Source organism: Wasmannia auropunctata, unplaced genomic scaffold (genome assembly GCF_000956235.1).
Source record: "Wasmannia auropunctata unplaced genomic scaffold, wasmannia.A_1.0 LD336076.1, whole genome shotgun sequence".
In the NCBI taxonomy this organism is placed as follows: domain Eukaryota; kingdom Metazoa; phylum Arthropoda; class Insecta; order Hymenoptera; family Formicidae; genus Wasmannia; species Wasmannia auropunctata.
In genome coordinates this window covers 6,713,441-6,726,079 of record NW_012026814.1, presented here as the reverse complement: position 1 = coordinate 6,726,079, position 12,639 = coordinate 6,713,441, and the positions used below count along the sequence as shown (strand labels likewise).

Sequence of the window (12,639 nt, the reverse complement as noted above, 5' to 3'; positions counted from 1 at the left end):
GCGGGAAAAGAGAAGAACTTATTTCGTCACATAAATATTCTTTAAATAAATTCGCAAATTATCAAATGAATGGAAAATGAGTTTATCATTGTGGATCGATATCGTGGATTCTCGTCAAGCGTATGCGAGCGTGTCAAGTGGCATCACATACCATGGACGTAGAAAATTCTTTAACCGAATTCGCGAATGACATTTCCGATATAAATGCTCAATATAACTGCTCGATTAATTAAATTGTGAAACTTGATCAAATTATACAATCTCGCGAATATTGTCGCGACTCGCGAGTGTATCGCGAGTAAAACAAAGTGACATGCAATCGACGCGGAATGATGCAGAGATGCTCCTGAATCAATCTCGGATACTGTGGTATTGGATAAGTGCAGCGGAAGATGTTTGACTGGCGAACGATATCGGAGAACGCCGCAATATCGTGAGTACTGATTTTCAACATCAATTTCACAATTAATCTATTCTGATTTAGTTGCGCTTTTTTAATACTTTTTCGTGATATATGTTATTCCTATATATTATCCCATGTGAGCAACGTAATAAAATTTACGTGTTAATTACTTGAGCGCGAAATAAAATGTTAAAATGGTTTTTAACCGCTCTTTTGTGCCATAATGATCGAGATACAAAAAACATTTTGCGAAATTAATATAAAAGCTCGAATTTATGTATTCACAATGTATAGACTTTACAAATTATAAATTAAAATTGTATATCGTATAATATTCGTATACGTATACGAATATTATACGAAGCCGGAAGGCAGTGTCTCGTGCCTGCAAGCAGAGAGGCACACGTATCACAAATTGTTTACCCGCGGTGCAGAAAGGTGGAATGTTGTTATGTAGTTTACATTCACTTCTTCAGATGACGTTAGTGCACAATGGCATTTCGAGCCTTCGAGGTTATAGGCAAAAAACCGCGGTTTGCATAGGCGGCATAGGCCGTAGATTTTCAGTGATTTGCACGTGTAGGTGTGTTCGCACGTGGGACACGATCCGCCTAAATTTGGAACTTCTCTGGCACACTCTCAGTTTGAATGAAGCGAACGATGCATCGGTTCGGTTAACCACAGTTCATCAGCATGAAGAACAAGCCGATCCGTCACAAGGAGGCGAACGTCTTTCGGGTGAGTGAAGTCGACGGCGGCAGTGTGAGGTTAGGTCGTTTGCGCTCTGAAACCGGTCTTTCTTTCGTAGTTCAAGCCGTTCTCCGAGCGAGTGTCGGAGATCGACGTCGACATCTTCCACCGTGTGGCACATCGGAACGAGGACGACGCCGACGAGGAGGTCGAGACCTATTTTCACGAGACGCTAGTGAAATGGAACGTTCTCAACCTGACGGACGGCTACACCACCTTCAGGAGGCAGGTGCGGGACATCGTCACGCTGCCGCAGCTGCTTCACAGGAAGCAGCACGTGATCGACATGCTTATGTTGTATCTGAGAAAACGAGATCCCCTGTTCCTGCAGCCGATCTTGGAGTAAGTAGCGCGTCCAGTGGCACGTAAATTGAACACATTGAAAGACTTTCGTTGCTATCTCCGCTTGTCCTCTTGTTTCCCTGTAGATTGGTGATAGCTGTGGCGAGAGACCTTCAGAAAGAGTTTTACGATTATTTCCCAGACTTTCTGTCCGAAATAATCTCCCTGCTGCAGACGAAAGACGCCGAGCAGGTGGAGTACACGTTCACCACTCTGGCGTATTTGTTTAAATTTCTATGGCGATATCTGACGAGAAACGTGGAGACTGTGGTGCCCCTGCTGCTGCCGCTGCTGGCCGACACGCAGCCGGAATATGTGAACAGATTTGCCGCCGAGAGCTTCGCATTTGTAGTTCGCAAGATCAAGGATAAGGACTCTTTCCTCAAACTGGTGTTACGTATCCTGGAGGATAGACACGAAAACGACAAGGAAAATGGGATATCGGGTTGTGGAAAGTTATTGTTCGAAGTGATATCCGGCACGCCAGGACAGTTTCACTCCTGCGGCGAGCAGACGCTGCTGCTTTATTTCAATGCTCTGCAAGACGAGTCTGTCGACCAGAGGCTCACTTACGAAGTACTGCGAGAGATCGTAACGTGCATCCTGCAAAACGTACATCCACAAAAATGCGACATCATGTGGAATGTTATACTAAAAGTGATGGACACGTTTGTCGAAAGGTCGAAGCAATTGCCGGAATCCAATATAAAGACACACGCTTTAGTTCTACTCTTGCGTCTCGTGCATGTCGTTATCAGCTGTAAAAACGGTAGGTTCTTAACCGACGCTGTGCCTTTGACGAAAAGATGTACCGTCGTGATGGACGCGTTGAGCGAGGACAAGAGTATCTTGCAAGAAGTCATCAACGTGTCCGTAGCCATTCTCTTGGCGTCAAGCGTCAAGTTGATGCAGGAAACCTCGAGTCAACTGTTGCTGAAAATTATGACGGTGAACGATACCGAATTATTGTACTCCTCTGTGGAAAATTTAATACACTACTCGTCGTTCGAAACTTTGGTGTTGCCGCACGTGTTGCGGCGCAGCATATCCACTGGATTAAGCAACAGGACGTTGCTTCTGCTCGCTAAAGTAATCCTCGCGAAAGCGTCACCTTGCCTCAGCGGTATTACTCTGGACAAATGGAAAAAGTACATTTTGGATGTACGGAACATCGGAATGGACAGTAGTGGTTATCTTCTGCTGGAATTGAAAACATTAGCCACTGACGCTGTTTCGCTCGACGCACTGAGAATTTTGGTAATTTTGCCACATCTGAAGCCGTTACGCGAAGAATTTAGGAATACGTTGAAAGACGGCTTGTTATTTTTATATAAAAAACTGCTGAAACACGATGATGCGGGTGACGCCGCGGATATTAATAAAGCCGTTTTCGTATTTTTATTAACGTTGGAGTCGTTGATACATGTATCGGAGCCGAGCGATCTCCACGAATTTTTCGTAAAATCTGACATAAAAATAATCGATCTCGTTAACGAACGTCACGACAATAGGTATATCTTAAACGCGATAGATCTCTGCATGACGTATTTTGCTGCGTCGCAGCATCACGCGGACTATATAAATTTAGCGTCGTTTGACAAATTGAACGACAGTTTAGTGAAAAAATTTAGTTCACCTTACGGCAACGTTCGATTGACTGTATCACACTTGTATTCCCTGTTTTCTAATGTCGAAGCTCTGAAGAGGCCCTCGGCGTCCGATGATGGCAAAAGTGCTATGGAGCTTGTATATTTGGCGGAACGCGAATCCGTGACGATACAGAGCTACCGCGGCAAGCTGTTGCATCTGCAAGCTCTAGGATTTCAGAGTTATGCGTTAGCCAATCTCGATCCGAGGTATCACGAATTTCCGTTGCGTTGCGTCGTAGGCAACTTGTACGTCAATTTTTCTCTGCTCTGGCAGCCTGTGAGCGCAATCGTAGCTAGTTACAGCAACAAGGAGTGCCCGCAGTTCTGGCCGACGTTTCTGGCCGAATTGACGTCTAACAACGTACCGGAGGCCGAACCGAGATCGTCGTTCAATTGCCACGTGATCTCGTCGTTGGAGATGCGGATAGCGAGGCACGACGACAAGCCCGATTTCGAGAATTACAGGATCCTCCTCTGGAAGTGCATGGCGCACTTCTCGCATTACGCCGAGACGAAGAACAGAGACCTGACCGGATTGTTCATCGATTTCGTGAATGCGAATTTCTTCAGATCCAACTCCGATGAGGGCAAGTGTTGCGACGTCGAGAAACGCAAGGAATTGATCGACGCGGACAACGACGTGGATGACGAGAAGGACGAGAACGAGGAGCGCGACGAGGGCGAGGTAAAAGTCGCGCAAGCGGACGCGATGAGGAGAAATTGCAAAGTGAAACTTTTGCTCGCTCAGATGGAGATATTCGACAAAGTGCAGAATCCGAGAATGATGCACAGAGAAGCGGAGATGCGTCAGATCTACCTGGACTTGATCTCTTCGAGAAACGCCGACATACAGAGAGCCGCGCTGAACTGCCTCTTCGCGTACAAGTACAAGTACCTTTTACCGTACAAGGAGTCGCTGTACGGTCTGATAAACGAGAAGAATTTTAAAAACGAGCTCGCGCGCTTCAAGCTGGATCGGGAGAGCAACATGATAGTGGAGGAGCATCGCGAGAATCTCATGCCGATCATAATGAGAATTATTTACGCCAAAATGATTGCGAAGACCGGCATGAGGACCGGCGGGAAAGCCGGTGGTTTTGCACGGCGGAAGATCATACTGCGCTTTCTGGGCGGTGCGCAGGAGGATGAGATGATCATATTCATCAAAATGGCATTCAGATCACTCAGGTCGTACGTGTTGCTGGAAGCGGACGAGGCGTTTGACTTGAGGAAGTACGTCGAGAAAATCGTCGACACCATCGACTTGAACAACGTCATGCCGCCCAAACGCATGCAGAGCGCCGTGAATCTGTTGGCGATAGTGATAGAAGAATTCGGCGGGAAAATGTCGACCAAGTTACTGCCGCGTCTGCTCAGGATACTGATTTGCATCCTGGCCGAGACGAATGGAATTCTGCGGAGATCGGCGGAGGTTCACCCGGGATACCTGACGACGATCAAGACCGTGAGGACGAGCTGCGTCGGCATACTGGCCAGATTCTTCACGCACTTCGAGGACTACGACTGGCGGCGGCACGAGATAGACGCGGTCTATCACGTCGCGATATTCCCCCTGTTGCAGAAGCTGCCGGTCGAGGGTATACACAGTCCTACGGCCCTGCTGAAGCTGTTCATGGCGTGGGGCCAGAACTCGCGGTACTACCCGTTGTTCGCGAAGCATCAGGAGGACGACGAGTCGGTCACTCCTCTCCCGTACATCATGCAACTCCTGTCGAATCCCAAGACGCATCAGTCCGTCGTGAATGCCATCCTGGAGATAATCGAGAAGATGCTGACGCTGCAGGACTACGGGAAACTCAACGAAGATGCGATGCAGGTGGACACGCCGTTCTTGCCGCTGACGCCGATTCTCACGAATACGCTCGAGGTGGAGGAGAAGGTACTCTCGAGCGGGGTCAACTACGGCTCCGCTGTACTTCTGCCGCATGTCCCTCGCGTTCTGGAATTCATCCGAGGCAGACTTCAAAGATCCAATAGGAATATAAACAGGACCGAGCTGACCATACTGTCGCGAATCTCCGAATTCGTCACGGATGCCGAGACGTGCGACACGGTGCTGAAGCTAATAATACCTGTGTTAATCAGGAGGGCCACGTCCGGCGGCAATGAGGAGGCTGTTACGGGACTGCTGACGACCGTCACGAATCTCGTAAAAATTGTGAATCGCCCGGAGACTCACGCGCGTTCCATCGCGCCGTTGATCGGCCTCATATCGGACGTGCCCGCTCGCAAAACTCTTCTGCAGGTGTACCGTACCGTCGCCGAGAAGTCCGTGGAGGATGATCGCGAGGTGATGACTTGTTACAAGATTCTGGCCATGCTTAACGCGTGGGATCACAGGTGGATCGATCAACCGGACTTTCAGGAGAGACTGAACGCTTTCGAGCTGATCGGCGATATGGCCAGGAGGAACGCGATCCCGCTGGAGTTCGGCGTGACTGTGATACACAACTGCTTTTACTTCCTGAAGACCGAGTCGGATTTGGCGATGCGAGACTCCTCCGGCGAGTGCCTGAAGCTCGTCGCGGAGGCACTGGCGAGGGAGCACCAGAGTAACGTTCTGAATAGGCGTTATTTGATGGACGACACTATCCTGGCGCTCACCAGGAAGGGTATTGCGAGCAAGAAGGAAGCTGTTTACCTTCAATCAATATCGCTTTTGGGACACATGGCCCTGAAATGCGCGGACGTGCATCCCGTTTTACGGGACTTGTCCCTCCTTGCCAACGAGGCCGATCCTGAGGTCGACTTCTTCGAGAACATGCGACATCTGCAACTGTACAGGAGAGCCCGCGCCTTACTCAAGTTCTGCACACTCGCCAAGACATCGCGGGAGCCGTTTAATCCTAAAACGTTGACGCAATTCATTCTGCCGCTCTGCTCGTCGTATTTATGCAACGAGACGTTCATCCATAAGAACAGCCTCGTTGACGCCGCTATCGAGACTGTCGGAGTGGTGTGCAGGCTGTTACCGTGGCACCACTACGAGATCATTTTGAAGTACTATTTGGGCAAGCTGAGAACCTCTACGGAATTCCAGAGGCAAGTCATTAGAATAGTAGTAACGATATTAGACTCTTTCCATTACGATCTTTCGAAGTACAAACCGGTGGAGAAAATAACGCGAACCGAAGCCACCTCGACAGCAACTGAAGATAACGCCGCTCTTGTCGCTGAAACGGAAGAAGCTAAGGAAGCGATCGGTGAAGATGAGAACCGCGAAAGCACGGAGCAAGGAGATGAGGAAAAATTGGAGGAAGCGCTGAACGACGAGAATGTTGAAGGTATTGAAGAGATAATGGAAAAGGATAAGGAAGAGGTGATAAAGGAAGACTTACCGGTGATTGAAAGGCAAACGCTACTTTCTCAATACGGCGCGAAAAGGGTGGTGTTCAGTATATCGAAAGGCTTGTTGCCCCAACTGCATCGAGCCATCGTGGCGAGAACTCGGCAGGAGAGCAGTCATAAAGTCAACAAGAAGAAAATCGCCTCCGAGACGGAGGAGGACGATTTACTGAGAGTTCCCATTGCCCTCGCGCTTGTTAAGTTGCTGCAGAAAATGCCCGAGAATCTTCTGGACGCAAATTTGCCAGGGTAAGTACGCGATGTCATAGAGATGTCTTGCATTTTTTTACGTGTTCAAAAATTATTTCGTTCAAATAGCAATAATTTTTGATTCTCGGATTTGAAGGATTTCAAGGAAAAAAAATTTATATATAACAATTTTGAACAATTGTGTAACGCATATATATATATATATTTTTTTTCAGAATCTTTATGAAACTGTGTACATTTCTCAAATCACGTCTGGAATCAGTTCGACGTTCGACTCGCGAGACGCTGCAGAAAATTATGATAACTTTAGGACCGAAGTATCTCCATCATCTTTTGAAGGAAATGAATACACTGTTGACAAAAGGCTTCCAAGTGCACGTTCTCGTGTACACAATACAGGCTGTGCTATTCGCGCTGAAACCTTACTACCAGAAACGTGATATTAATAATAATTTGCAAAGCATTCTATCTGTAAGTATTTCTGAAATGTTTGATTATACAAGTTACTGCCATACGTTCTATTAAGTGTATTTATTAATTGGATTAATGACTAATATATTGATATTATTTGCAATGCATCCGTAGTATACATCGTATTATTTAATGTTTAATTATAATTTTTTTTTTCTGCTAATCAATTTTAAATAATATATATCTACATTTTCGACAATTTATTTGGATGCTGGAAATTTTAATATCGAAAATTTTGAAAAAATTTATTTATGGATCTGTAATTATATATGTATTTTATTTTAATATCGGAAATTTTGAAAGAATGTATTTATGAATCTGGAATTATGTATTCTTATCGATAAAAATTAATATAATACATTAAAGTTTGAGCAAATATTTTAAACAATGCGTGTGTCTTCAAATAATTATTTTTACGTAGGTGTGCAAAGTGGATCTATTTGGATTGACGGCAGAAGAAAAGGAGGTAGCTGGTATTGTCAAAAATGTGTCAGAGGCAAGGAGTACCAAGAGCTTTGATATTTTCCACATCTTAGCGGAGTTTATAACAGAATCTTGCTTACTGGACTTAATTCTGCCGTTGAAAGAAGTCCTAATGAAGACGCACTCGCATAAAACGATACACAAGATTGTGGAATGCCTCCGAAACGTAACTTTGGGATTGGCGGACAACGCTTATATACCGTTAGAACAAATGCTCGTATTTCTCTACGGTATCATTTCGGAAAGCATACCAAGCCTTATGCCCGAAAAGGAAGGTAAAAATCTCGCGGAGGAGGAACGGAGGAAGGAAACGAGAGGAGCTTTGACGCAGCGATCGAATTATTTTCTCGTACCACCGGAGCCGAAAAACAGGATGGGCATTAAAGCTTCCGCAAAAACTACCAAGCACGCCAACGCTCATGTAATGATAGAATTCGGCCTGAAACTGCATCACATATTGTTGAAGCGGGACAAGGTCGCCGGTGTGGAGTACAAACGTTACCTGGAACCGTTCGTGTCGGTTTTAAGCGATTGCCTGAGATCCCACCACGTCAAGCTGTGCACCGTGGCATTGCAGTGCTTGAATTGGATGCTCAAGATGGACTTGGAATCGATGCGCGCAGCGATATCGGACATCTGCACCTCCATGTTCGGTATTTTGCACAAATACGCCGCCGCGGGATTGAGCAAGGGGGACAACTTCGATCTTGTGACGGCCACGTTCAAATGCATGTCCGTGGTCGTCCGCGACGTGAAGTACTTCAGCATTGATGCCGACCAGCTGAAGATACTTCTCTTGTATGCGGAGCAGGATCTACACGACAGCGAGAAGCACGCTACCGCGTTCACCTTGCTCAAGGCTATAATACATCGAAAAATGATTATCGCCGAGATGCACGCCGTCATGGAGAAGGTGGCGATGCTGAGCGTCACCTCGGAGCTGGAGCACGTTAAATTGCAATCGCGCTCGGTGTTCTACTCTTATCTCATGGGCTATCCGCTTGGCAAGCACTTGAACAAACATATATACTTCTATCTCACTCAGTTGAGTTACGAGACGCAACCGGGCCGATTGAGCGCGCTGGAAATGATCCACACCATCGTCACGGGATTCCCGTTGAAAACGCTAGCCACAAGAGCGGAAATGATATTTCTGATGACCGGCGCGAGATTGATAGACGACGACGATCCGACCTGTCGCAAACTTTGCGCGAAATGTATAAAAGAAATACTTACGCGGATATCGTCCAATGACAGGAATAAGCTGTTCGACAAGTGGCCGATTCAATGGCTGAGCGATTCCACAATAAGATACCGAACATTGGCGGCACAGTTATGCGGCATATTCGTGACGGTCGAGCAAAATGATTTTGACTCGCGCCTCCCTCAGCTCTTGCCGTTGTTACTGAAGCAGTTTTACAATCACTTCTCTGTTTCCGACACCGTGGAATTCTCAAAATACCCAATGTTACCTAATGCAAAGCCGAATGATCCCAATTCGAAGGATGAAAGAACGAAAGATCATCATATAATTCAAGTGTTACAACTGCTACTGAAAATAGCACGTTACACATCTTTTCTCACAAATGAAAAGTACAAAAATTCCATTGACTGTTTCGCCGGTAAGCTATTATTTCTCAAACATTTTTCTAAAGCACTTGTTTTCAGTAAACATTGCAGCTTTGTTTTTTTATTTCAGAATATTGCCAATCATTGCTGGCGCATCCGCATCTGTGGGCTCGATTAGCGGCGGCGCAAATGATTGGTTTTGTTTTGGCTGCCCTTGACGTTGATAAAGTCGTGGAACTTTTAAATAATCCAGAGAGCGATGGAGTACACGAGGGCTACTTGTACTCGAGGCCCGGTGAAACTCTGAAGAGCTTGATTCTAGACTTAGTGGCTCAACTTTATCCGGATATGACATTCGAGCAGTTAGCGGATCAAGTTGTGAAGAATCTAATCTTTATTGCAAAAATGTTGAACTCGGTCGAAGCGTCCGCTGCGAAAGATGATGAGCAAGATGACAAGAATAAGGCGGCAAATAGTAATAATTTGTCTCTTCTTTGGCTTATTAGAAGACTGAGAAAAGCTGTTAATATAGAAATAACGCAAGCTCCCAAATCAACATCAGTGGTAAGAAAAGTCGTAGTAACATTCTTATTATTTACTAGATATCTATGTATCTATGAAAACTATCTATGTGTATCTTAGAAAATTATAAATACATATTTTACATCGGATATGTATGTATCTGTGAAAACTATATATCGAAAAATACAAACCATATAAACAACATTACCATTTTCAGAGAACTGCAACGTTTAAGTTTATTGCGGGTATAGTAACTACAGTGCCTATAAAGAATCTAAATGCGATACTTTTTAATATCATGTCTCAATTGGTACGGGAAATGGCTACAACGGAAGAAACGAACGCTGAATTACGTCGACTTGCCAAAGAAGTAGCTGCCATGATTAAAAAGTCTATAGGAAATACGGAATATGTCAAATTATTAAATCGAGTGCAACAAAAATTGGACATTAAGAAAGCGGAAAGGAGAAAAGTTCGTGCGCAACAGGTAAATTTATTTTATATCTTTGTTAATTTTTATACTACAGGATATTCATGTTTATGTATTTGTTAAACTTTATGAATATAAGTGCTCAGAAAGTTTATACGTTATTTTTTTTGTGTCACCAGTTTGTGATTGATCCTGATCTAGCAGCTAAACGTAAACTGGGTAAACAACAAAAAAAGAAAGAGGCTAAAAAAAGAAAAATGGAGACTATAAAAGGAAACAAAACAGTAAAAAAACGTAAAAAAAAAATAGAACTGGATAACTTGTAATTATACTGTATTATAATGTAATATAATTTAGATTAAAAAATTCTTAAAAAGTTTAAATAAACAATTTAGGTATATAAATAATTTACGTACACAGATAATTGTTGTCTGTAAATATTTATATAAGCGTGTATAAATTAAATAGTTTAACTGCTATTTATTTCTCCAGAAGTAGGAGAGTATTATAGACACTTATAGATAAATTTTATAAAGCATAATTTTTTTCATCATTTAGACAATAAAATTTATAACTAAGTATTGCACAATAAAGATATATGTCATTTTTAAAACTTATTTTTATATTAAAATGTATATTTTTTAAGAAAATATAATATCAAGGTTTAAAGTTTCATTATCCGTTCCAATATTTCCAAGAAGTCTAAGAGCCTTCAATGTCTCCGATTTAAAATTTTTAACTTTTCTTCAATTAATAATAATATAGAAAAAATTTTTTTGAAGCTAAACAACACGATAAATATAAGAAAATGAAATCAATCCATATGTTTGATATTTTTCTCTTCTTTTCTGTGCTATTAACCGGATTTTTATTTTTTACAAAGTTGTTAATGCTCAATGAAGCTATAATTACTGCAGTAGTGATTGCGTTATTGTAAAAAAAATGGTTTAGGACTTTTCGACTTAATTTTTTTTATATAACGCTATATGTAAATGTATACATCATGCATAATATCTGATTATGTACGTATAATGCATTATATATTATGCAATACGTAATATTTTTAGAAAGACTACATTTTATATTTTATTATTGTTTTTCTTTTGCTTTTTAATAAATACGTAACTGTTGAAAAGTATGTTAATGTTCGTTGTTATTAATAAAATATGATTGGTTGAATACTGTAAAAGGAAAAAAACTCTGAGGATGTTAATGTCCGTTATTATTAATAAAATGTGATTGGTTGAAAACTGTGAAGGGAAAAAGGCTCTCTGAGGAAGATATACTATCAATTTGTTACAATTTGTTAAAAGAATTCAAGTAAGCCGGAATTTGTTGTTATTTTCTAATATATTATCAACGGATTATGGATATTCAGAACTGTCGGAATATTCGAAAAATTTTGTAACAAGTTCCGATGACTATTTGCTAATTATAAAAGTACTTTGTGTTTTCGAAATGTATCGTGCATGACAATCGAAAAATTACAATTTCCATGACCCGATGAGATAATTACACTTTTTTGAATTGGAGACACAAAGAATGTATATTCATTCTTGAAAGAAAAATACGAATAAAAAAAAATAACGCATCAAAAGTGTAACTAAAAAATATGCAGGCGTAATGTCTATACTGTAAAAATCGCGTAAATTATTTTACGCTCCAATTCACGCTCTGTGCCTCTGCTTATTTACGCACTGTTTTACAAATTGATATTATCAAATCGAGATAAATAATATTCCGTTTACAAAATCTCTGGCTAACGAAACAATTTCATTCTCACTTAAAAACAAAAACAGATATAAGATCGAAATAAATATACCAGATGACGCATTGCAAAGATTGAGAATTGCGAATTAAAGATTAGAATTTTATCAATCATATAGTTTTAGTCCGTTTCATTCTAATTGACTGAATTCTAATCTTCAATCTCCAATGCGTAACCTAAGTAACAATAGTTGATACAGATTTTAACGAATAATGATTTATAGATTCTCTATCATTCTATACAATATTAACATACCTAATATTCTCGATAAATATTTTGTTACTTCTTGTTATATTTAAGAATAAAGATAAAGTTAATTAAAATTCCAAAAAATGACCTAATTTCTTAATCTAAGGCTGATTTTCATCGAGTCTTAAGATATTATAAGATATAGAGATTTTTATTATTATTACTTAAAACGGCCACGTAATAAAAATGAGCTACCAGCTTAAATATCAGATCCAAGCTTTTTATTTCCGCGTAAGAGTTAGATCGTACATAGGAGATCCACATATTTATACATTATATAAACTATATGAAATCTGTATTTGAGGAAGTAAAATTTATTTTAATTTTTATTTTCATGTTTATGTTTATTTTGTTTTTATGTTCTTATTTTACGTTTTTTTTTTATTTTATGTGTATCTATGCTTGATTTTATGATTTTGAATTTTTA

The 12,639-nt window shown here is 41.6% G+C and overlaps 1 protein-coding gene across 3 annotated transcripts; it reads left to right on the top strand.

Moving 5' to 3' along the window:
* Positions 1-903: 903 nt before the first annotated feature.
* On the top strand, positions 904-10,563 carry LOC105449404 (small subunit processome component 20 homolog). 3 transcript variants are annotated; one of them, XM_011688617.1, is made up of 9 exons: positions 904-1,141; positions 1,212-1,495; positions 1,582-3,829; positions 3,893-6,759; positions 6,936-7,191; positions 7,613-9,296; positions 9,374-9,807; positions 9,983-10,252; positions 10,375-10,563. In XM_011688617.1, the coding sequence occupies exons 1-9, from the start codon at positions 1,097-1,099 to the stop codon at positions 10,519-10,521; spliced, it is 8,235 nt and encodes a 2,744-aa protein (XP_011686919.1). In that variant the 5' UTR covers positions 904-1,096; the 3' UTR covers positions 10,522-10,563. The 3 variants fall into 3 exon arrangements, with proteins under 3 accessions (XP_011686919.1, XP_011686918.1, XP_011686920.1); XM_011688616.1 differs by having other exon boundaries at positions 1,582-6,759; XM_011688618.1 differs by lacking the exons at positions 904-1,141; positions 1,212-1,495 and having other exon boundaries at positions 2,670-2,752; positions 3,192-6,759.
* The last annotated feature ends 2,076 nt before the right edge of the window (positions 10,564-12,639 follow it).

What these genes read in the sequence shown, in the direction of transcription:
- LOC105449404 (XM_011688616.1), top strand. Translation starts at nt 1,097, where the DNA reads ATGAAGAACAAGCCGATCCGTCACAAGGAGGCGAACGTCTTTCGG. An exon ending in AGGAGGCGAACGTCTTTCGG is followed by an intron (nt 1,142 to 1,211) that starts GTGAGTGAAGTC and finishes TTTCTTTCGTAG; the next exon opens with TTCAAGCCGTTCTCCGAGCG. An exon ending in CTGGACGCAAATTTGCCAGG is followed by an intron (nt 6,760 to 6,935) that starts GTAAGTACGCGA and finishes ATTTTTTTTCAG; the next exon opens with AATCTTTATGAAACTGTGTA.